The sequence below is a fragment of the Erinaceus europaeus genome, chromosome 14, assembly GCF_950295315.1.
Source record: "Erinaceus europaeus chromosome 14, mEriEur2.1, whole genome shotgun sequence".
Lineage (NCBI taxonomy): Eukaryota > Metazoa > Chordata > Mammalia > Eulipotyphla > Erinaceidae > Erinaceus > Erinaceus europaeus.
The window spans coordinates 26,542,403-26,564,381 of NC_080175.1; the positions used below are offsets into that span (position 1 = coordinate 26,542,403).

Below are 21,979 nucleotides of genomic sequence, written 5' to 3' on the forward strand. Positions count from 1 at the left end.
GTTAGACAAGCAGAGAGAGACAAAGAAGAAGAGACATCACAACTCCATGTCACCTCTCATGAAGCTTCCCCATTTGCACTGTGATCTCTGTGGTGGCCAGAGACTCAAACCTAAGTCCTCACACAAGGCCAGTGTGTGCTCTACTAGGTGAGCTGCCTTCTGGTTCCCTAGAAGTGAGTATGTATGAATGTAGAATAAGGAGTCTTCTCAACCATTATTTAAAAAAAAAAAAAAAAAAAAAAAAAAGGATTCTTCTCTTTGCAGACTGAACAGTGATACTCCAAGACTCCTCACCTTGCTGCTGTAACAGATCACAATAGTCCCTGGAGACCTGAAAAGGTTACTGGAAGACAGTAAAAAAAAAAAAAAAAGATGCTACCATGATGCCAACCTGACTCCCCTGGGCTGACCAATGTACCCTGGAACCCCACCTCTCCAGAGCCCTACTCCACTAGGGAAAGATAGAAAGAGGCTGAGAGGGAGTTTGGCTGTAACGCAGCGGGTTAAACGCATGTGGTGCAAAGCACAAAGGCCGGCATAAGGTTCCTGGTTCGAGCCCCTGGCTCCCCACCTGTAGAGGAGTTGCTTCACAGGCAGTGAAGCAGGTCTGTAGGTGTCTATCTTTCTCTCCCCCTCTCTGTCTTCCCCTCCTCTCTCCATTTCTCTCTGTCCTATCTAACAACGATGACATCAATTACAACAACAATAATAACTACAACAATAATTAAAAAAAAACAAGGGCAACAAAAGGAAAAATAAATAATATTTTAAAAACTTAAATAATAATTAAAAAAAAGAAACAGGGGAGTCAGGCGGTAGCGCAGCGGGTTAAGCGCATATAGCGCAAAGCGCAAGGACCAGCATAAGGATCTGGGTTGGAGCCCCGCCTCCCCACCCCACAGGTGGTGAAGCAGGTCTACAGGTGTCTTTCCCTCCCCCTCTGTCTTCCCCTCCTCTCTCCGTTTCTCTGTCCTATCCAACATCGACGACATCAACAACAATAAAAACAACAAGCAATAAAAAGGAAATAAATAAATATTTTTAAAAAGAAAGAAAGAAACAGGCTGGGAGTATGGATCAACCTGCCAATGCCCGTGTGCAGCAGAGAAGCAACTACAGAAGCCAGAACTTCCACTTTCTGCGCCCCACAATGATACCAGAGGGATAAAGAATAGGAAAGCTGGGAGTCGGGCAATAGTGCAGCAGGTTAAGCGCACGTGGCACAAAGTGCAAGGACCAGCGTGAGGGTCCTGGTTCAAGCCTCCGGCTCCCCACTTGTAGGGGAGTCGCTTCACAGGCGGTGCAGCAGGTCTGCAGGTGTCTGTCTTTCTCTCCCCCCTCTGTCTTCCCTTCCTCTCTCCATTTCTCTCTGTCCTATCCAACAACGACGACATCAATAACAACAACAATAACTACAACAATAAAACAAGAGCAATAAAAGGGAATTAATTAATTAATTTTTTTTTTAAAGTATAGGAAAGCTTCCAATGGAGGGGACGGGATATGGATATCTGGTGATAGGGATTGTGTGGAATTGCACCCCTGTTATCCTACAATCTTGCTGATCATTATTAAATCAATAAAAAAATAAAGTGGTATTAATAAAAAGACACATTAACAAGAACATGGCTAAAATAAATATAACAGTAATTCTAAATAAAGTAAATAAAGATACCAACTCTTTCCCCACTTTCTCCTGTTTATGTTGATAGATGATCAGAGACACTGTATACTTAGTCCCATAGTAATATGGTCTCAAAACTTTATATGCAAAGATATCCATTTGGTAGCATCCTCTAGCTCCAAGAATCCAGCAGACCTGAAAAACCCCTGCACTGTCATATTGGACTCCTGGTCTCTCAGTCAAGCAAGGATCTTGCCTCTTTCCCCTGAAGAGTCAGGGGAAAAGATAGCACCTCCATAGTACTTATTTCAACAGTATCTCTGAGTCATCTTCCACATGTATTTGACAACTTGCATTTGGTCTCCTGATCTATTTCAGATTGAGAGATCCTGAATAGTCATTTGGAAACCTTCTAAGTGGGTCCAAATTCCCTTCTCTCCTATCTTCATTCCTGTATATCTACAGACATTAGCCTAAAAATATGAGGGGAACTGGGAATGTCATTCAGCAATAGAACATTACACCTTGCAAGCATGAGGCCCTGGGTTCAGTTCCCACTACCACATATGACAGTTGCTCACTCACTAGTAAATAGATTTGCATGTGTGTATTTAGATAAAGACAGAGAGGCAGAGAGAGTAAGAGACCACAGAGATGGGGGCTTGGCTTGAACTTGGTTGAGCACATAGCAAAGCAATGCACTATCCAAGTGAATGATTTCACCAACCCATAAATGCATTTTTTTTTGCCTCCAGGGTTATCTCTGGGGAAGGAGATGTCAATGTTTTATCTCCTCTTAACTATCATTATCATTTGTACCAGGCAGAACACTCCTCTCTTAGGTTTCAGTATTGTTTCTCCATTATGCTTAGGAAAAGAAAAATGATAGGAGTCGGGCAGTAGTGGAGAGGGTTAGCACAGGTGGTGCAAAGCGCAAGGACCATCATAAGGAAAAGAAAAATGAGAAATGCATGGTCCTTTCCCTCCTACATCTTAGCATAATGTGGAACTATACAGAATATAACACTGATCTATTCTAAAGGGTGATAATACAGGGTATGCACAAGAGGGTTGTGGGAGTAAGAAGTTAGCCATACAGGTAACCTGGGAATTCAGGAAAAACTTCTGAGAAAAAATAAAACAAGAAAAGTAGGAGTTAGAGGGGCCAGGAGTGCACCTGGTTGAATGCACATATAACAGTGCTCAAGGACCCAGGTTTGAGCCCCCAGTCCCCACCTGCAGAGGGAAAGTTTTGCAAGTGGTGGAGCAGTGCTGCAGGTGTCTCTGTCTCTCTCCCTCTCTATCACCCCCTTGCCCCTTAATTTCTGGCTATCTCTATCCAATAAGTAAATAAATAAAGATAATTTTTTAAAAAGAAGAGTAGAAGTTAGCAAGATGAAGACCAGTTGGAATGTAATTGTGAAAAGGTATACAGGAAAGCTCTAGGTGACTGAAGATGAAAACAATCAAGTCGGGAGTCGGGCTGTAGAGCAGAGGGTTAAGCGCATGTGGCGCAAAGCACAAGGACCGGCAGAAGGATCCCGGTTCGAGCCCCCAGCTCCCCACCTGCAGGGGAGTCGCTTCACAGGCGGTGAAGCAGGTCTGCAGGTGTCTGTCTTTCTCTCCCCCTCTCTGTCTTCCCCTCCTCTCTCCATTTCTCTCTGTCCTATCCAACAATGACAACAACAATAATAACTACAACAATAAAACAACAAGGGCAACAAAGGGAATAAATAAATAAAATAAATATTTTTAAAAAAAAGAAAGAAAAGAAAACAATCAAGTCTTAAAAGTCTAGTATGTCAGGGAAGGGAGCTTGGCCTTTACCCTGAGAGCAATTAGGAGCCATCAGGCTCTTTAAGCAGAGAAATAACTGGTTAAATTTACCACAGAAACATCTTGTGTGGTAGGGCTTACAGTACTCAGAGGCCTCTAAGCAACAAGTCTGACTTCACATGTGCCTAAGGCATCTGCCCTCTCCCTTCCAATTCCATAATCAGAAAGCACCAAGGTCACACCTTGCCCACGTAACTGAACCTAGTATCTCAAAGGAAAACATAGCCCTGAATAGACTAGAAAGAATGGTCTGGGTAAGCCAAGAGTGAAGACTGACAGCTGAGGTACCCAGTCCAAGTCCTGAGATCTAGCAAGAGTGTTCTTTAATGTGGGGGGTTAGGAGAGGACAGGAGGTAGTAAAGTTACTTGTCCAAGGTAACTGTTGAGGGGACAGTCAGTGGCGGGGTTTGAATACTGCTTTGGAGTTGGTGGTATGGATCGACCTGCCAGCGTCCATGTCCAATGGAGAAGCAATTACAGAAGACAGACCTTCCACTTTCTGTGTCCCATAAAAATTTTTGGTCCATACTCCCAGAGGGATAAAGAATAGGGCAGCTTCCAGTGGAGGAGATGGGACACAAAACTTTGGTGGTGGGAACTGTACAGAATTGTCCTCCTGTTATCTTACAATCCTGTTAATCATTATTAAATCATTAATAATAATATAAAAGAATGTTGCTTTGGTATATTTCATTCCAAACTCTGCTTTCTCCTGAAAGCCATCTTCCTTGAAGAAGCAGGGGTGAGGTGGATAAGTGAGGAGGTGATTGCAAGTAGAAGAGGAAGAAGAACAGAAAGAGAGAACGAAAAATAGCTTTTCACAGAGAGGAAGGAGAGGGTCAAACAGTAGGAACAAAGCGGCGGAAGAAAAAAAAAAAAAAGAAAGGCGAGACGTGGGGGAATTGGAACAGAGACAAAGGGGTGGAGAGACAGACAGCGACAAGTGGAGAAAATCAGCGAAACTTGAGCAGCAACAAGTCGAGCTCAGAGTCCCGGAGGCCTCCCCAGGCGGTGCGCACGCACACCTGGCACCCCGGCGGTCCTCCACTCCTGCATGGCCCCACTTTGCTGCAGCTGGCGCCACGGCTGCACCTCGCGGCGGGTGGGTCTGGGTTCCCAGCCTCAGGGTTAGTTCTATTCTCACGCGCTTGGCTCCAGAGGCTTGTTCTTGCTGCAGCGCGGTTTCAGCCACGCGGGGAGGGGCGGGGGGGAACCCAGCTGCGAAGGCGCGCCTCTGATTGGTCAGAAGGCAGGGTTCTTGGCGGCACGCCGGCCAGACCCCACCCCCGAAGGCGGGGTCTGGGGCCTCACAGCTGGAAAAGGTGGAGCCCTGGCCTCGCAGCTGGAAGGGGGCGGGGCCCGAGAGGCTAGCGGCAGCGGGCTGGGGGCGCCCTGGGCTTCCATAAAGTGAATGGGCGCCGGCCGGGTGTGGCAGTCCGCCGCGAGACTCTCATCGTCTGCGAGTCCCGGAGCACCGGAGTCGAGCGGCGGCCCGGGCGCAGGGGGGTGGCCCCCGCCCCGGCCGGGTGTCCGGCCCCTGGCCCCTGGCCCCTGGCCCCTGACAGCCGTCCAGAGCCGGCCGCCGCGGGGAGTCTGTTTGCTGCGGGACTCACAGTGAGTGCGTGACCGTGAGGGGGACAGGGACTCTCGCGGCCATGGGACCGAGACTGGACTTCAGGAGCCCTAAAACAGGACCTGGAGAGGCCAAACTGCAAGACGGTGTGGAGGGGGAAAGGGGCGAACGTAGGAGCGCAGAATTGGGAAAAGAGAAATTTAGCAGGGCAGAAAAATGTAAAACTCAGGGGGGCGTCCGGAGGGAAGCCGAGATGTGAAACCAGGACAGGACCTCCGAGAACCCGGGAACCTTTGCCAGAGGCGCCCCGGAGTTGGAGGCGCGGGGCAGGCAGCCAGGGAGGGAGACGGGTGACAGAGGTCCGGGAGGCGGGGGTGCTGGGGACGGCGCCCCGAGTGGGAGCAGTTGCTGGCGCCCACGCCCCTCGGCTGGGACTCGACCCCCCGGGGTGGCAGCAGGGCTGCGTCTGACCGCACTCGCTTCTCTCCGGCCGCCTCGCAGTTGGACTTGAGCTGTTTTGGGAGAGCCCGGCCGCGACCAGGTCGGATGGCGGCTATGCGGGCAGCCAGAGTGACCAGGAGGCAGATTCGGGCGTGTCTGACTCGGGGTGTCAGGACCCGGGATGGGTCCCGGCCTGAAGGTAACTTGGAATCGAACGGAATGTCCGCAGCGCGCAGCGCAGAGTGAACAGAATGTCCGGGGCGGCGCGGTGGGTCTCCCGAGCCGGCGCTGTCCCACAGCGGCGGACAGAATGTCCCTGGCCGACAGGCACCGCCATCTACCCGGCAACGTCTGCCCAGCTTCTCCGTGCGGTGGAGTTCGCAGTAGTGGGCTTCTTCAAACTTTGCAAACTTGCTTCTGCTCTTAAAGACTATGGGAGAGGGAGAGGGGGGTAAGAGGAAAGGTTGCAATTTGGACCCTGGAGTGGAGTGACACCGAGAGACACCCCCTCTTCGGTCCAGACTAGATACTAGAATCATTCTGGACTTCTAGAATCACAACTCGGGGGGTGGGGGTGGGGGAGACAGTAGCGGGATGGCTGGTGGAAATAGCGGGATGGCGAGGAAGGGGAGGAAAGAAGCACTAAGGGCAGTGGAAAGGCAAGGGGGCCCTGACAGCCTCAGTTCCCTCACAAACTCCCAGTCAACCTCTCATTCCGACACAGCTGACTTGGCACCTCCTAGAGCCCCTTGCTCTGGGATCTGCTAGTTGAAGGATGCTTCCGTGCAGACAGCAGGAGCTGGGATCTGAAAATTAAAACTACAGCTCTCTAACTAAGCAAACCCTGTGATCTCTGTCTCCTTTTTCTTTCCTCAACCCCAACCGCTTCAGCACCTTGATGGCTGAGTGGAAGTAGGAAGGAGAAACACATGGAATCCAGCCTGGGGGTGGGGGAGGCATCACAAGGCCTATGTAATCCATCCTATCTGGGTGGGAGGCTGTCTCAGCCCTACCCAGCGGCCCCACTTTATTTCTGTGGGGCTTCATGAGGACCCTGATTGCTTTGGAGCCACACAATGATCTCCCACCCAGTGCAAATTCTTATCAGAGTCCCCATTAAAGCTGAAGGGAACAGAGGAGAGAACTCTCCCAGTCTGTGTAATTGAGTAAAACAACCCAGTTAAGGGACTAAGTTTTCATGAGAACAAGTGCAAGGTGATGTAGCTAGCAAGGAATAACTAAAAAGTGGGTCTCAACTTTTCTCATCATTCACCTACGTTCCCAGCTCTCTCACCCATCCTCAGTCCACAATTTTTCAAGTTTCCTTGTCATCAGCTATGACATTGTTTCTCAGCCCTTTTTTTCCTTGTCCCTTATTAAGTATAGGCTCATACTTCACCATATTCTGGCACCCCTTCAGGGTCCTAGGCTCCCACTGGCTGTGAAAATTATTGAAATTATGGGTAAAATGAAAGCTTCTGAGTCCAGAAAGGTATAGGGAAGGCATCACAGATAGTGCCTCAAAGCTCAGTTTTTGTCAAAAACGTGAAAAAGTGACAGCATTATAGTGAAAATGACTGGAAAGGAAAGATAGACCTGTCCTTGGCCTTTCCAATAAAGCCAGGTTGCTGGGTGCTTGACTGGTCACTGATGTAGGAAGAGTGGGGCGGGGGTAGAGAAGGGTGAGAGAACAATCAGCAGAATGGGGAACTAGGGAAAGAGAGAGGCAGACTGGGAGTATGGACCGACCAGTCAACGCCCATGTTCAGCGAGGAAGCAATTACAGAAGCCAGACCTTCTACCTTCTGCAACCCTCAATGACCCTGGGTCCATGCTCCCAGAGGGATAGAGAATGGGAAAGCTATCGGGGAGGGGGTGGGATATGGAGATTGGGTGGTGGGAATTGTGTGGAGTTGTACCCCTCCTACCCTATGGTTTTGTTAATTAATCCTTTCTTAAATTAAAAAAAAAAAAACTTAGTGATGGGAACGATGTGGAATTATACCTCTGTTTGACATGTAATTTTGTAAATCAATATTGAATCGCTAATAATTTCTTCTTTTTTTTTTTTTAAGCAGCATAGAGAACTGGTTTTCCTAAAGTTCTCTCAAAAAAAAAAAAAAAAAAGAATGGGGAACTAGAGAGAGTAAATCAAAATCTAGGGTTCTGGAAGATGAGATAAGATGGAAACCCACAAAATTATGAAAGGCCTAGATAAAACAGAAGATTTATTTGCTCTTCATATCCTGAAATTGGAGATGAGGGGGCCTCTTAGAAACTGGAAGGATGCAAGCTCAGAACAAATAGGAAAAATATCCGTTGGCAGCAGAGTTTCAAAACTCATTTCCAGGGAGGTGGCAGAGACAGGAAGCAGAAATGGAATCCTCCAGGGCCTGGGAGGAACAGTGCATGTGAGAGCCAATAATGGCTGCCTGGGTGGAGGGGGCGAGCAGTGAAAGGAGCTCAGTTCCTGGTCTTAGGAGACCTGGATTCAAATCTCTTCAATTTGTGTAACTGCGGACAAATTTAACTTCTTTTTTTATATTTATTTATTTATTTTACCTTTTCTTGCCCTTGTTTTTTATTGTTGTAGTTATTATTGTTGTATTGATGTCGTTGTTGTTGGATAGGACAGAGAGAAATTGAGAGAGGAGCGGGAGAGAAAGATAGACACCTGCAGACCTGCTTCACCGCTTGTGAAGCGACTCCCCTGCAGGTGGGGAGCCAGGAGCTCAAACCAAGATCCTTAAGCTGGTCCTTGAGCTTTGCACCACGTGCGCTTAACCTGCTGCGCTACTACCCGACTCCCGACAAGTTTATCTTCTTTGAGGCAAAATGAAGATGGTCATTCTGATGACTCAAGATGGTTATAAGAGTTATGTCATGTATATGTACACCCTTTGCAAATGAATGACACTACAGAAATAAACAACAGTATTACTTTTGCTTACCCAACCTATAGGCCCCCTATAATCACAGAATTTTTATTGAGGAGGGTGGGGTTTCAAGTCTTAGATCAACCTGGTAGCATCTCTGATTCAACCAGAGAAAACTTCTCAATGACAGATGGGCCACCATATTCCAGACCTCAAATGCCAGCCATTCCCCTGCCTCCTCTTAAAGAAGAGCTCCAGGGAGTTCCCAAATTGTTTATCCCTCTCTACCAGATCAAGTATCCTGATCTGGTCCCTAACTGCCTCCTGATCAAAGAGGTGAAAGTGGGAAGGAGAGCAGGGGAGTAGAGATGAGGGTGGCATGAGTGAAGGATGAGGCCACTCAAATCTTTTGTTCTCCATCTGCTCTCAATGATGCTGCCTAGAGTATGGGGGAGGGAAACAGCACCTAGCCTGAAAGATACACCAGGTCCTGAGCTTTGGGATTATCCATGGCATCTAGTTCATGGTCATTGGCAGGCTCACAGGAGAGGAGTGACACAGAGAGAAAGTTCCAAAAGATGCTGCTTTTATCACTCCTCTGCCTACAAGCCTCCAATGACTCCTGTTGGGAGCCATGCTTCTCATTTCAGGGGAGGGGCAGGGAGAGCCTAGGAGTGAGAGGGGCAGGCTGCAGATTAAGCCTGAACTATCTTGATGTGGTGAAGCCACTTGGTGGTTTATTGGGAAATTTTTATTTTTATATTAAATATTAATGTAACCGGGGTGGTTAGATAGCTCACCTGAGAGGGTGCCTATATATATATGTAGATTTTAGTACTTTTATTTTTTAATAAAGGAAAGATTCAAACAGAATGAGTGAGAGAAAGAGACAAAAGCACTGCCCAGGTCTGGCTTTTGGTGCTTCCAGGGACTGAATCTGACTTCAGAGGCTCAGGCATAACCATTTTGCTATCTCCCTGTTATGCCATGAACAAGACACAGGTTTAAGTCCACAGCAAACCACACAAGAGTACTGGGACACTGGGAGAAGTTTTGGAGCTGTGTTGTTACTCCGTCTCTGTCTCTCTATCTGAAAAATTCAGTGAGGAGTGAGTTGTGAAACCCAAGCAAAGACCAAAAAAATTAAAATTAATATAACAAGTATGGAATGCAATGTAAAATATGATTCAATTTTTCAAAATATTTATTTATTTGTGGAAGAGAGAGAACCAGAGCATCATTCTGGCACAAGTGATGCTGAGGATCATACCCAGGACCTTGTGCTTGAAAGTCCAACACCTTATCCACTGCACCACCTTCCAGGCTGTTTAATTTTAAATATCAGGCTAAGAGATCAGAGAAACTTCATACTGGGCAACAATTACTTTAGACTGTGCTCCTAATTTGTAGGGGCGTGATGTTTTCTCATATTGGTCTTCAATTTTTTTTTGTTGTTGCTGGTGCTTAGTGCCAGCACTACGAATCCACTCCTCCTGGACGCCATTTTTCCCCATTTTTTTTTTTGCCCTTGTTATTATTATTGATATTGTTGTTATTGCTGTTATTGGGTAGCACAGAGAGAAATCAAGAGAGGAGGGGAAGGGGGGAGAGAAAGATAGACACCTACAGATCTGCTTCATCGCTTGTGAAGTGACACCCCCCGCCCCCCCCCCCCCCCGCAAGTGGGGAGCTGGAGGCTCGAACCGGGATCCTTATGCCGGTCCTTGCACTTCGTGCCATGTGCACTCAACCCACTGTGCTACCGCCTGGCCCCTTGATCTTCAATATGTTTTATGGAAAATCCAGAGATACAGTATCCTGGCCTGTATCAAGCTTGAACTGCTACCCTTATCCCTGACTGGAGACCCCCCCCTAGTCTGACTCATTTGATCTCTGATAATCTCATACTGAGACCCTGGTCAAATCAAGCTCCTGGAGCGCTCTGAGTCTGTCACCTCACACCCAATGTGCTATGTTATTTAGAAAGTTTTGCCCCTTCTCTGCTTCCCTGATTACCCAGTTCAGCCACGTGCCATATTCTATGTACTCCATTTTCATTTGTTTGTTTGTTTATTACTTTATTTTTATTATTTTTAACCAGAATACTGTTCAGCTATGGTTTATAGTGGAAACAGGAATTAAACCTGGGACCTGGGGGCTAGGCAGTGGCACACCCAGTTGAGCACACACGTTACCATATGAAAAAACTTGGGTTTGAGCCCATGCCCCTATCTGCAGGGGAAACACTTCACAAGTAGTGAAGCAGGTCTGTAAGTGTTTATCTGTCTCTCTCCCTCTCCAGCACCCCTCCCCCTCTCAACTTATCTCTGTCCTATCAAATAAAATAGAAGGAAAGGAAAAAGTGGTCACCGGGAGCAGTGAATTTATAATGCCAATACTGAGCCCCAGTGATAACTCTGGTGGTAATTAACAAAATAAAATAAAACAAAATAAACCTGGGATCTCAGAGCCTCAAGCATGTAGGTCATTTGCATAACCACTATGCTCTTTCCCCACTCTGAAGTACACATTTTAAAACCACCTGACATGAGCTTCTATATCTCTGTTCTTTCACACTCTGAGAAATCAGGTCTCTGTTACCCACCATTCATCCTGTTCATTCATTCTGCTTGCTTCCCCAGAATGTAGACTTCTGGAAATTGGAGCTTGTGACTTGTTCTTGGGGATCTGCCTTAACATCTAAAGCTTGCTGAAGAAAAAAGAAAAAGGAGGGAGTAATAAAGAAAAGAAAAGGAGTAAGGCAGGAAGGGTATGGAGACCCTGGGGATGCTTTTCTCTAGTCCTGAAATTATTCCTTGATAAATTAAATCATCACTGCCTCCTTATGGGTCTTGGGACTCCCTGCTGGTGCAGGGTGCCTTGTCAATATCACCTTCATCTCCCTTCAGTTCAGCAGACGATACAGCTTGGTGGTCAGTATCCCTAAAAAAACATGATGTCACATACACGTCAGTTTCAGGATTAGAGGATGGTTTCAGAATAATTTAGGGCATAGGTTTATATCTCTTCTCCAACTTGCTGCTTGCTGAGCTAAACCACAGTCTCACAACTCCATCTCTTTATTTTTTATTTATTTCTTTTCCCTTTGTTGCCCTTGTTGTCTTTTTATTGTTGTTGTAGTTATTGTTGTTGTTATTGATGTTGTCATTGTTAGGACAGAGGAGGAGAAGACAGAGAGGGGGAGAGAAAGATAGACACCTGCAGACCTGCTTCCCCGCCTGCCTGTGAAGCGACTTCTCTGCAGGTGGGGAGTCTGGGGCTTGAACCATGATCCTTACGCCGGTCCTTGCACTTTGTGCCACATGCGCTACCGTCCGACTCCCTACAGCTCCATCTCTTTTCATCCTCTCCTTCATCATTTCCTATAAAAACCAGACTTTCTAACATTTCAGCCTTGGGCATTATTATTTGAATCACTTGGGGTCTCTCTGGGTGTGGTCCTGGTTCACTTAACCTTTGCCTTCAGGACAAAAATGATCCCACATTGCAGTTGCCTTCCTGCTGTAAGCTTGTGTCTTTTAGAAACTGTGGCCTCCCCCTTCTGTCCTTCCTGATCTATAATGGTCTTTGCTCCTGTCTTAGCATAGCTGGGATGTTTTGTTCTTCTTGCTGAAGTCCATGGCTACTTTCTTTTTTTTTTTTTATTTTGATTTTTTAAATTTATTTATTCCCTTTTGTTGCCCTTGTTGTTGTTTTTTATTGTTGTAGTTATTATTGTTGTTGTCGTCGTTGTTGGATAGGACAGAGAGAAATGGAGAGAGGAGGGGAAGACAGAGAGGAGGAGAGAAAGATAGGCACCTGCAGACCTGCTTCACTGCCTGTGAAGCGACTCCCCTGCAGGTGGGGAGCCTGAGGCTTGAACCATGATCCTTATGCTGGTCCTTGAGCTTTGCGCCATGTGTGCTTAACCCACTTCACTACCGCTGACTCCCCCATGGCTACTTTCTATACACCAAGAGCACATCTGTAGGGCCTCTACTTCCTCAGACTGGGAATGTGGTGGGCAGCCTCTGCCTGTGCTGGACTCAGCTTTCTCTGGACTTGCCTGTTATCTTCCAGCCCTTCTGCTTGATCCTGTCCACCAAGTGAGGACCAGTGTCTGGTCTCAATCCAAACTCCCCAACTTCCTGACCTCCAGCAGTTTGGGAGATCTTAATCCCCAGCCAGCATATCTCCAGCTAAGACAACATCTTCTTCCTTCTAGCCTCTACTGACTAGTCCACTTGAACACCAGCCTGCTAGGCCTATGCCCCTACCCTCCACCTCTCCATTGTCTGCACTGGTTTTAGCATTCTTGCCTTTCCCCCTTCAGATTCACCTTCAGAACCCTGCGCAGCTGCATTCCCTCTTGCTCTTATTAATGTAGTCAAGAGTCAAAGCCTTCACTCTTTCCTTCCTCAGTCGTTGGTCCTCAAAGCAGTCCCCAGCTTGCTTATTCTGCCCATTTTGCTGCTGCCTTACTGATATTCCTTCATGTACTCACCTCTAGTCACCATGGAATTTCATTTTTTATTTTATTTTAGATTTTGTTTCTGTATTAATGAAAGAACATCACTCTGAAATATGAGATGTCACGATTGAACTCAGGACCTCATTGTTTTCAAATTCAGTGCCTTCCTGGCTGTGCTACCTCCTGGGCCCACCAGGAATATTCTTTCCTGGGAGATACAAGGTCTAGAGAAGTGAGCCACCCAACAAGGGTAGAGATAAAGGTAAAATCTGCTTTTCCACTCTTGCCTCACTGCCTTACTCAGTCCAGCTCACAGGAGCACCAAATAAGCATTTGTTCAATGAACATGAAAAACAAATAAAGAAGCAACTTTAATAAGCTTTACACCTATTTTTTTAGATGATAATGTTTTATTCTAATGTCATAATACTGAAGGGAAGCAGATTTGGGATTAGGAGAGATGAAGAAGTATGCTCAGAGAAGTAATTTGCCAAGAACACACGGGGAGTAAACTGGGGGACCAGAATATGACCCCAAGTTTTTTTATTCCAAACTTAATTTCTTTAGCTATATCAGATTTTTACCCTAAAAGGGGCCCGAGTAGTTACTACCCCTTTTCTCCCAGCAATTCCATGCCTCCTCCCCACCCAGTCAAACTACCCCCAGCCTCACAGCAACCAAAGTATATGTCCCTCCCCTGGCCCCTTTGGCCTCCTCCTCCTCCCCCACAGAGCCTTTAGTTCCTGGGACTGAGAACTGAGGTTCAGAGGGGCAGGAAAGGGAGGGGGAGGGGACAGGCTAGCTCCAAAACAGCCTAGGCAGCTGTCCCTGTCACAGAGGAGACTGTGTGACGGTGTGTGTCTGTCTGCTTGAATGTGGGAGCACATGTGTGGGAGAGTGTGTGCTTGTATGCCTCTCGCTCCAAGTCCAAGTGCTTATTTTGTCTGAGTGGTGGCTCATGTGTGTCTGTCTGTCTCTGGAGCACACAGCCTGACTGCTGCTTGTTCAGCCTGGCCTACTGCTCTGGCCCTTATCTCTCCTCACTCTGCTACCTTCTGCTGAAATAGAGGGTGAAAACCAAGACTCAGGTATGGAATACTGGGGAAGGGGTGTTTGGACAATTCAAAGTCTGAGGCCAAAGCAACTAGGAGGATGAATGGCCATGGTGGGAATTAGTATCTCGCCCAGGCAGACCCAGCTGTCCCTCTTTTCCTGGTTCTGTGCTGTTGCCGTAGCCTGTGGAGATGTCAGGGGCATAGTTAGCATTTTGGGTACAAATTAAGAAAAGACTTCAGACCATCCTCTTTCTGGCTCTCTGTTCCAAGCCTTGCTAACTGTTTGGGGAAAAACTACCAGTCCAGGCTGACACAGGCTGCTTGCAACGGCATGGCCCTTTTGTGGGAGCATCATGCCATGTGTCAGCCCATACATAGTTGTAAGGTGAGGCAAGCTTCCCCACCCCCTTCCAAGGCCCACTTAGAATCTAACCTTGCCAACTCTAAGAAAAGGTCCAACTTCTTTCTAGTCCACTCTATCGGTGGGAAGAAGGGGGTTGCTTCTCAATCTCTGTCCCACCCCAACTCACTTGATGGGGGGGCAGCTGTCCCTCTGAGCTGGTTGAAGGGGGCATTACCATGAACAAATACAGGCTGCTGCCCATCTGTGCCTCCCTGAGAAAGGCTCCTAATAAATTCAGAGGAGCCAAGTGACACACATCTCAATCTAGGCTAATCCGTTACATTAATGCCACCCTGCAAGCCCTGCGTTAAGTCTCCGTTGATGGGGAAAGGAGGGGAGAGGCAGGTGGCCCCTCCCACTGGGCTTTTCACCCCTGCTCCTCCACTGCTTGTTTCTTTTGGTTATCCTCTGACCAGGAAGCTTCTGGAGTCACACTAGTGCCCCTTCCCTTCCTCCCAGCAGAGAGGGGACTGGAGGGGAGACTTGGGGCAAGCTCTGGGTTATGCCAGCAAAGTTTGGGATAGGGAGTAAGGATAGAAAGTTTTTTTGTTTGTTTGTTTTTATAAGCACTGCTCAGCTCTGGCTTATGGTGGTATGGTGGTGTGGGGGATTGAACCTGCGACTTTGGAGCCTCAGGCATGAAAGAGAAAGAAGGTTTTAAGGAGGGGGGTAAGATAGCATAATAGGTTAAGCACACATGGTGTGAAGCACAAGGACTGGCATAAGGATCCCAGTTCAAGCCCTGGCTCCCCACCTGCAGGGGGTTTGCTTCACAAGCGGTGAAGCAGGTCTGCAGGTGTCTATCTTTCTCTCCCCCTGTCTTCCCCTCCTCTCTCCATTTCTTATGAGATAACAGACAATGAAGTAAAGGCACATAGCAAGCTCTCACAAATGACAGAAACAGTTATCTTTATGAGGGGATAAAAACAGACCTGGCTCAAAATCTGATCACTCCCCAGGAGAGTGAATGACAGAGGCCCAGGTTGTGTGTCAGGTGTGCCTGTTGAAGGAAATCTGTGAGTTTATGGAAATGTTGGGCATTCAGTGATAGGGAATCAGAGTTTTTGAGGCTGTGGCGTATAGTGTGGAACATGTAACAGTGTGGTTTTCATTAAATCCCTCAGTGTCTGTTGAATACTAGGTATAGTTCTAAGTGCCCAGCAGTGAGCAAAACAGTCTAGTGTGTTTACCTGCACATATAACCTCTGCGTATTCAACCTCTCTTCCTTTTTCCATCCTAAGGCAACCCACCCAAGCACAGCTTTAGATCAGTGAATGAGAAAGGGGGACGACGCATTTGTGGGGAAACACTATCAGATAACGCAGTGTTTTGTTTTTAACCCTCATGAAATTGGTCCCTGTCTTCTGTCCCCTCCAGAGGCCTCCCTCAATGGAGTTTGGCCTGCTCAGCGAGGCGGAGGCACGGAGCCCTGCCCTCTCATTGTCAGATGCCGGCACTCCCCACCCTTCTCTTCCAGAGCACGGCTGCAAGGGCCAAGAGCACAGCGGTGAGCGCGCCCCCTTCTGGTGGTGAGGGAGTAACAGCTCGATCCTTTTTGCGGGTGGCACCTGATGTAAGTGGGTCTGTGCAGTACTGGGTGCTCTGTAACCTGCTCCCTCCCTGATCCCCCTCGCCCCAGACTCGGAGAAGGCCTCGGCTTCGCTGCCTGGCGGCTCCCCGGAGGACGGCTCGTTGAAGAAGAAGCAGCGGCGACAGCGCACACACTTCACCAGCCAGCAGCTGCAGGAATTGGAGGCTACTTTCCAGAGGAACCGCTACCCAGACATGAGCACTCGCGAGGAGATCGCAGTGTGGACCAACCTCACCGAGGCTCGCGTGCGGGTACGGCTGGCTCCGTACCAGAGCCTCCCTCCCGCCGGCGGCTCAGCGAGTGGCTTGGGGACCAGCGGCCTGCGGTTCTGCCTGCCTGCCCGCCCGCATCCTTGAACCCAGCATCTGCTGTTTCGCACAACCTTTGTTGTTGCTTACCCACCAACCTCCAGTCTCTGCTTTTTTTTTTTTTGGGGGGGGAGGTATAGGACAGAGAGAAATTAAGGTGAGAGGAGAGAAGATAGACAACTGCAACTCTGCTTCACCGATAGGGAAACTTCCTGCCTGCAAGTGGGGTGCAGGGGCTTGAACCCGGGTCCTGGTACATAGTATTGTGTGCGCTCAACCAGGTGCACCACCGTCCAACCTCTTACCAATCTCTGCTCTTACTTCACCCATCGCTCCAGTTCCGCTTCTCCTCGCTCATGACCACCTCACTTTTGCTCTCCTCTTCACCCTCTTGACCCAGTATTATTAACCCAGCCCCCATCTCGGGGCCCGGGCCACTGGTCAATCCTGCCTGCTTCTTTTCCCAATTCCCTCTCCTGTGATCCATTCCTCGCGTTTGGCTGCCCCAGGACCTCAATTCCCATTTCCTATCTTTTCCTCTTGTTTGTCTCCTGCAGCCCCAGCTGGGCCTCGAACCCAGGTCCTGACAGTTTTTGCTGACAGTTTTTCCCCTCTGCCCGCAGGTGTGGTTCAAGAACCGCCGCGCCAAGTGGCGGAAGCGCGAGCGCAGCCAGCAGGCGGAGCTGTGCAAGGGCGGCTTCGCGGCGCCGCTCGGGGGGCTGGTGCCGCCCTACGAGGAGGTGTACCCCGGCTACTCCTACGGCAACTGGCCGCCTAAGGCGCTCGGCCCGCCGCTCGCCGCCAAGACCTTCCCGTTCGCTTTCAACTCGGTCAACGTGGGGCCTCTGGCTTCGCAGCCCGTCTTCTCTCCACCCAGCTCGATCGCCGCGTCCATGGTGCCGTCGGCGGCGGCCGCCCCGGGCACCGTGCCAGGTCCGGGGGCCCTGCAGGGCCTCGGCGGGGCCCCCCCGGGCCTGGGTCCCGCCGCAGTGTCCACGGGGGCGGTGTCCTGCCCATACGCCTCGGCCGCCGCCGCCGCCGCCGCCTCCCCGTACGTCTACAGGGACCCGTGTAACTCGAGTCTGGCCAGCCTGCGGCTCAAGGCCAAGCAGCACGCCTCGTTCAGCTACCCCGCCGTGCCCGGGCCGCCCCCGGCCGCCAACCTCAGTCCGTGTCAGTACGCCGTGGAGCGGCCTGTGTGAGCGGCCGGTGGATACCCCCCGGGGGGCTGAGGCGGCGTGCTCGGCCGCCCTGGGACTGGGGTGGAGCGGATTGGTTTGCTCCCCGCCTCGGGGTCTGAGAGGTGCTGGGGCAGCTGGGGGCGGGGGGCAAAGAGGCGGGTGCGGCGGACTTCGGAGACGGCCTTCCCCCTCCCGGCCCCGAGGGGTGGACTGGGCCCTACACGTAGTCCCGCGTCCCTGGGACTAAGGCCAGGAACAAGGGACCAGTTCCTCGGGGGCCAACTCACCCTTGGCCCAACACCGCCTTCTTCAGATTTCCCCTGTCCCATTTTCAAAGATGAATGAATGAAATAAACATGCGCGGACTGTCAAAGGCCTGGTGATTCAGAGTTGCGGTTGAGCTCTCTCCCCCTCCCTCATCCTCTCTCATGACTACTGGAGAGCTGGATGTACAGGAAAAGAGGTGAGGGTCCAGGCTTCTGATCATACCCTCCCTCTATCATACACACACACACGCACACGCACACGCACACGCACACGCACACACTCCCTCTATCATACACACACACACACACACACGCGCGCGCGCGACGGGCTATAAGCGAGGATGTATTCATCGCTAGGTTACTAGCTATGCGAATGCGTCCGCCAAAACTGGTGCTGCCGCGCCACCTCGTGGTCTCAGGGAGGATAACTGGAAGATCTAGCCGGCTTTACCAGCTGATGTCAATTCCACAAACTTTAGAAAGCCTTAGATAAATCTTTCATGCACCTGTTTCTCACTGTTCATGCGAGGGGCATGGACCTCTAACAGCAATAAACTTCTGGTCTGTAACAGACATTTAACAAGTGCCTTCCAGGCCCTGGATTCTTATTGTGTTTGTGTGTATGTGTATGTGTGTGTGTGTGTGTGTGATCATTCCACACACCCATAGGCTTCCAGCCCACTCCTCACCCTCCTTCCAGCAGCCCTTGCCCTATCACAACAGACAGGGAAAGAGATCCCTGTCTCCTGAAAACCTCCAAAACCTGTTGATATGTTTAATTTTAAAAAATAGAGCAGGAGGAAGAAGGATTTCTAGGTAGAAATATAAATAACTCAGCTCTGGGGATCCTCCTCAGTCCCATGTACAATCCCAGGGCCTACTTGGCCTTCACATTAAAAACAGTAACATCAAGGTACTAAATCACATCCCCATCACAGAGGTGACTCTCCTTGTCATAACTTCCTGCTACCTTGGGGCACACATCCTGTGGGGAAACCATGCCGGGAAAGCACCCTAATCATTCTCCCAAACCTAAGCTCAGCTCCTTGGTGCCCTGGGAAGGAGAGATCTTGGGGCTTCTTTTCTTCCAGCTCTTCACTGGATTTTGGTCTTGTCTTTGACCTTGGGCAAGATGTAAGTTTCAAGGAAGAATTTGGCAAAGAGGATAAAATAGGTCACATATAAGGTCATGGACCAGAGTAAATCTTTCTCTGTGGTGTGGCACCCAAAGTCCTGTCTCCAGATGTATGCCAGGATGCTGAAAATGGTTCCTAGGACCATCTGCAGGATTTGCAGGCTGGTGACAAGCATGGAAAACTTCCTGGGGCATTCCACCTTGGCAGCCTTTAGAGTGTAGTAGGTGTACATGATGGCATGCACTCCAAAGTTCATGGCCATGAACAAACCGCCACTAGGCATCTTGATCTTAAAGGCAAAGCTTGTGTACAGTAGGACAGTGCTGTGGTGGTACCAATGCACAAAGATGAGTGGCCGCTTACGCAGGATAATGAAGACTGTGTCTCCTAGGGAAAGGGGAGTCATAGCTGGCATAACCCAGTGTTGGGACCACCCTCCTTGATGTATATAGGGGATTGAGAGAAATGAAAAGGGTGGGGCGAGGGGATCTTTATGACTGAGATTCTGAAGTGAGGCTTTGGTGAGAGATGTTGTCAGCACCCAGGGGTGGGGAGGGGACTCTCCATGTGGTGGGTAAAAGGAGGCCCCCCAAAGGCAAATAGTTCAGTGGGTTTTGTTTATAGACCAAACCTTGACACTCACCAAGCTCAATGACTTTGCTGAGAAGAAAGAGGGAACTCCAGAAACTGATCACAGTATTTTTGCAGAAGATGGTGAAGCACAACGTGTGCTTTGGGCCATCCATAAGTATCAGCATTCCCATGTAACCCCATGTCCTCAGTGTCCCCACAATACTGAACCAGGACAGAGGAAAAGGGGGTGAGATTCATCCCCAGACATCAACCTGCCCCTTCACCTCAGCCCATCCAAGTTGCTGTCCCAAGCTATGCCACCTCCCTCCCCTTCCAGGGTGGCTTAGGAACTAGGGCTCTTTTGATGAATGGGGACTGGGAGGAATGGGTGGCAGGGTAGGGAAAACTGAAAGAGCTTGGAGAACAAAATATGAGCCAAGAGAGGGTGTGAGAAGTTGGGATATTAGAGGCTGAGAAATTTTGTTTAGGGTACACTGATTCCATGAGCACAAGAAGACTCATGAGAGAGCACAGACTTCCAGTGTGTGGCCCGGGGAAGAAGGAAAATGGGGTAATATGGGATGAGGGCACAAAGTGGGGAGATGAACTGGAGCCGAGAGAGTGGGGCAGGGTGAGAGTTGCAGGGAGCAGATGCAAGTGAACTCACTAGGTAAATTTTAGGGCTAGAATGAGGGTCTGGGATCTACAGGATACAAGGTCCTGGCAGAAGGGTTGGGGAGAATCTCACCTGAAGACCGCAAGGAAGAAAGACCAAAGAGTAAGAGGCACCTGCAGGTCAAAGCTCTTCCGTGACTTCATGAAGTTCTGGCCCACAACGATGAGTAGTAGGTAGACTCCAGTTATGAGAAACGAGCTTGACCTGGCAGGGAGAAGGCAGAGAATGGGGCCATGGGTGGGTATTGATTAGTAAAATGCCCACTCGTCTTTTCAGGTGAGTTCTCTGGGATGGAATCCCAGTAATAGTTATATTAACACAGGGCTTATGACTTCATTTTCTTAAGGCCTAGTTTCCTACTTTGTAAAGGGAAACTAGGCATCATCTCTTGAGTGTGTTAATGAATAGAAGGCATCTAGGACTGGGCAGGAACTGTGTCCAATATTTCTGTAATTATTGCTTTTTTGATGGGGTTGAGAATGGGTCCATGATTAGAATCAACCTAGGGCTGTGGTTTGGAGAAAAAAACAGCAACAGTGTCTGCTTGTTTGGGTTATGGCAAATTGGCAGAGCATAATAAAGTCAGCAGCCCACAACACATCTGCCGAGCTTTAGGGCAGAGGCAGAGAACTTTTCACCTTCAAATCTCAGGAGAATTTCCAGACATGGCCTCCTCTGCACAGCAGAGAAAAAAGAGCATTTGGGAACCAAAGGAAAATCATGAAGGGCAGTCTGTGCATAGGCGCCAGCCCTAAGTGTCCATATGCAGTGAAGTATGGAGGAGAGTTGTCTACTAGGTGGGTGGGAGTAGGAGTTCACATCAACCACTTCCCTTTACTCTACATCCTGTTTGTCCCTCCTCTTTTTTACGCCTTCCTTTCAGGTTCAGTCTCCTTGGGGTGCCACAGCTACTTACACACTGGATACAGGAAGTCAATATAGGGACGCTTAGGTCTCCTGATTTTTTTCCCTTTGCCTCCAGGGTTATTGCTGGGGCTCGGTGCCTGCACCACGAATCCACTGCTCCTGGAAGCCATTTTTTTCCCCTTTTGTTGCCCTTGTTGTTTTATCGTTGTTGTGGTTATTATTGTTGTTGTTGTTATTGCTGTCATTGTTGTCGGATAGGACAGAGAGAAATTGAGAGAGGAAGGGAAGACAGAGAGGAGGAGAGAAAGACAGATACCTGCAGACCTGTTTCACCGCTTGTGAAGCGACCCCCCTGCAGGCGGGGCGCCGGGGGCTGGAACCGGGTCCTTGCACTTTGTGCCATGTGTGTTTAGCCAGCTGCACTACCGCCTGCCCCCGCCCCGTCCCCTGACACAATTTCGAACTATTAATGCTCCCCTCCCTTCCCACGCACATCCTCAAGAGCTGTCATCGGGGTCAGTCTCCAGGCCCAGTCCGTCCCCGTGTCTCACCAGTACTGCTCCAAAAAGGGAGAGATATCCAAGGTCTGCTCGAAGGTGTAGGGTTGATACAACTGCTCCATTTTGTCTGTGATATTCATGGCTGTGACTCTTTGGTTCTGCAGTCAAAGTCGTCAAAGGGAGCTTTGGAAGTTGGACGAGAAGTTATGGGAACCAAGGAGGAAGCGAACCTCAGAGGAGGACCGAAAGGACCTGGGACGGATGGAACTCCCAGGCCAGCTGCAGATTCAGACATGCACTGCAGTTCTGCCAGCTTTCCCCGAAGCCACCACTGCGGTATTTAAACCCTGAATGACAGCAAGTGAGGTGGTGTGTGGCCCTACCCGGCGCCAATCCCTATCAGACACACCACGCACGTGAGACCACTCCCCCCCCGCCCCTGGGAGCGCCTGGCCACGCCCACGCCCCACCCCTCTTCTCAGGCTACTCTACTCTAGGACCTTCACCTGCTTGGCTGAATCCCAGTGGTCTTGCCAGGTGTCCAGACCAGCCAGTCTTCACTGGCACCGCCAACAATAACCTTTGTCTTAGTTTACTTTAA

The 21,979-nt window shown here is 49.4% G+C and overlaps 2 protein-coding genes across 7 annotated transcripts; one reads left to right on the forward strand and one right to left on the reverse strand.

Annotated features, from left to right (window-relative positions):
- The first annotated feature begins 4,753 nt into the window (after positions 1-4,753).
- Positions 4,754-17,835, forward strand: PITX3 (paired like homeodomain 3). 6 transcript variants are annotated; one of them, XM_060171432.1, is made up of 4 exons: positions 4,754-5,074; positions 15,658-15,809; positions 15,920-16,122; positions 16,803-17,835. In XM_060171432.1, the coding sequence occupies exons 1-4, from the start codon at positions 4,872-4,874 to the stop codon at positions 17,379-17,381; spliced, it is 1,137 nt and encodes a 378-aa protein (XP_060027415.1). In that variant the 5' UTR covers positions 4,754-4,871; the 3' UTR covers positions 17,382-17,835. The 6 variants fall into 6 exon arrangements, with proteins under 6 accessions (XP_060027415.1, XP_007530917.1, XP_060027419.1 ...); XM_007530855.2 differs by having other exon boundaries at positions 4,927-5,074; positions 15,658-15,787; XM_060171436.1 differs by lacking the exon at positions 4,754-5,074 and adding an exon at positions 5,350-5,673.
- Positions 17,836-18,387: 552 nt separating this feature from the next.
- ELOVL3 (ELOVL fatty acid elongase 3) lies at positions 18,388-21,684 on the reverse strand. The gene is made up of 4 exons (XM_007531049.3): positions 21,430-21,684; positions 20,084-20,215; positions 19,406-19,557; positions 18,388-19,149 (listed from the first exon to the last, which is right to left on the reverse strand). The coding sequence occupies exons 1-4, from the start codon at positions 21,516-21,518 to the stop codon at positions 18,722-18,724; spliced, it is 801 nt and encodes a 266-aa protein (XP_007531111.3). The 5' UTR covers positions 21,519-21,684; the 3' UTR covers positions 18,388-18,721.
- Positions 21,685-21,979: the final 295 nt, after the last annotated feature.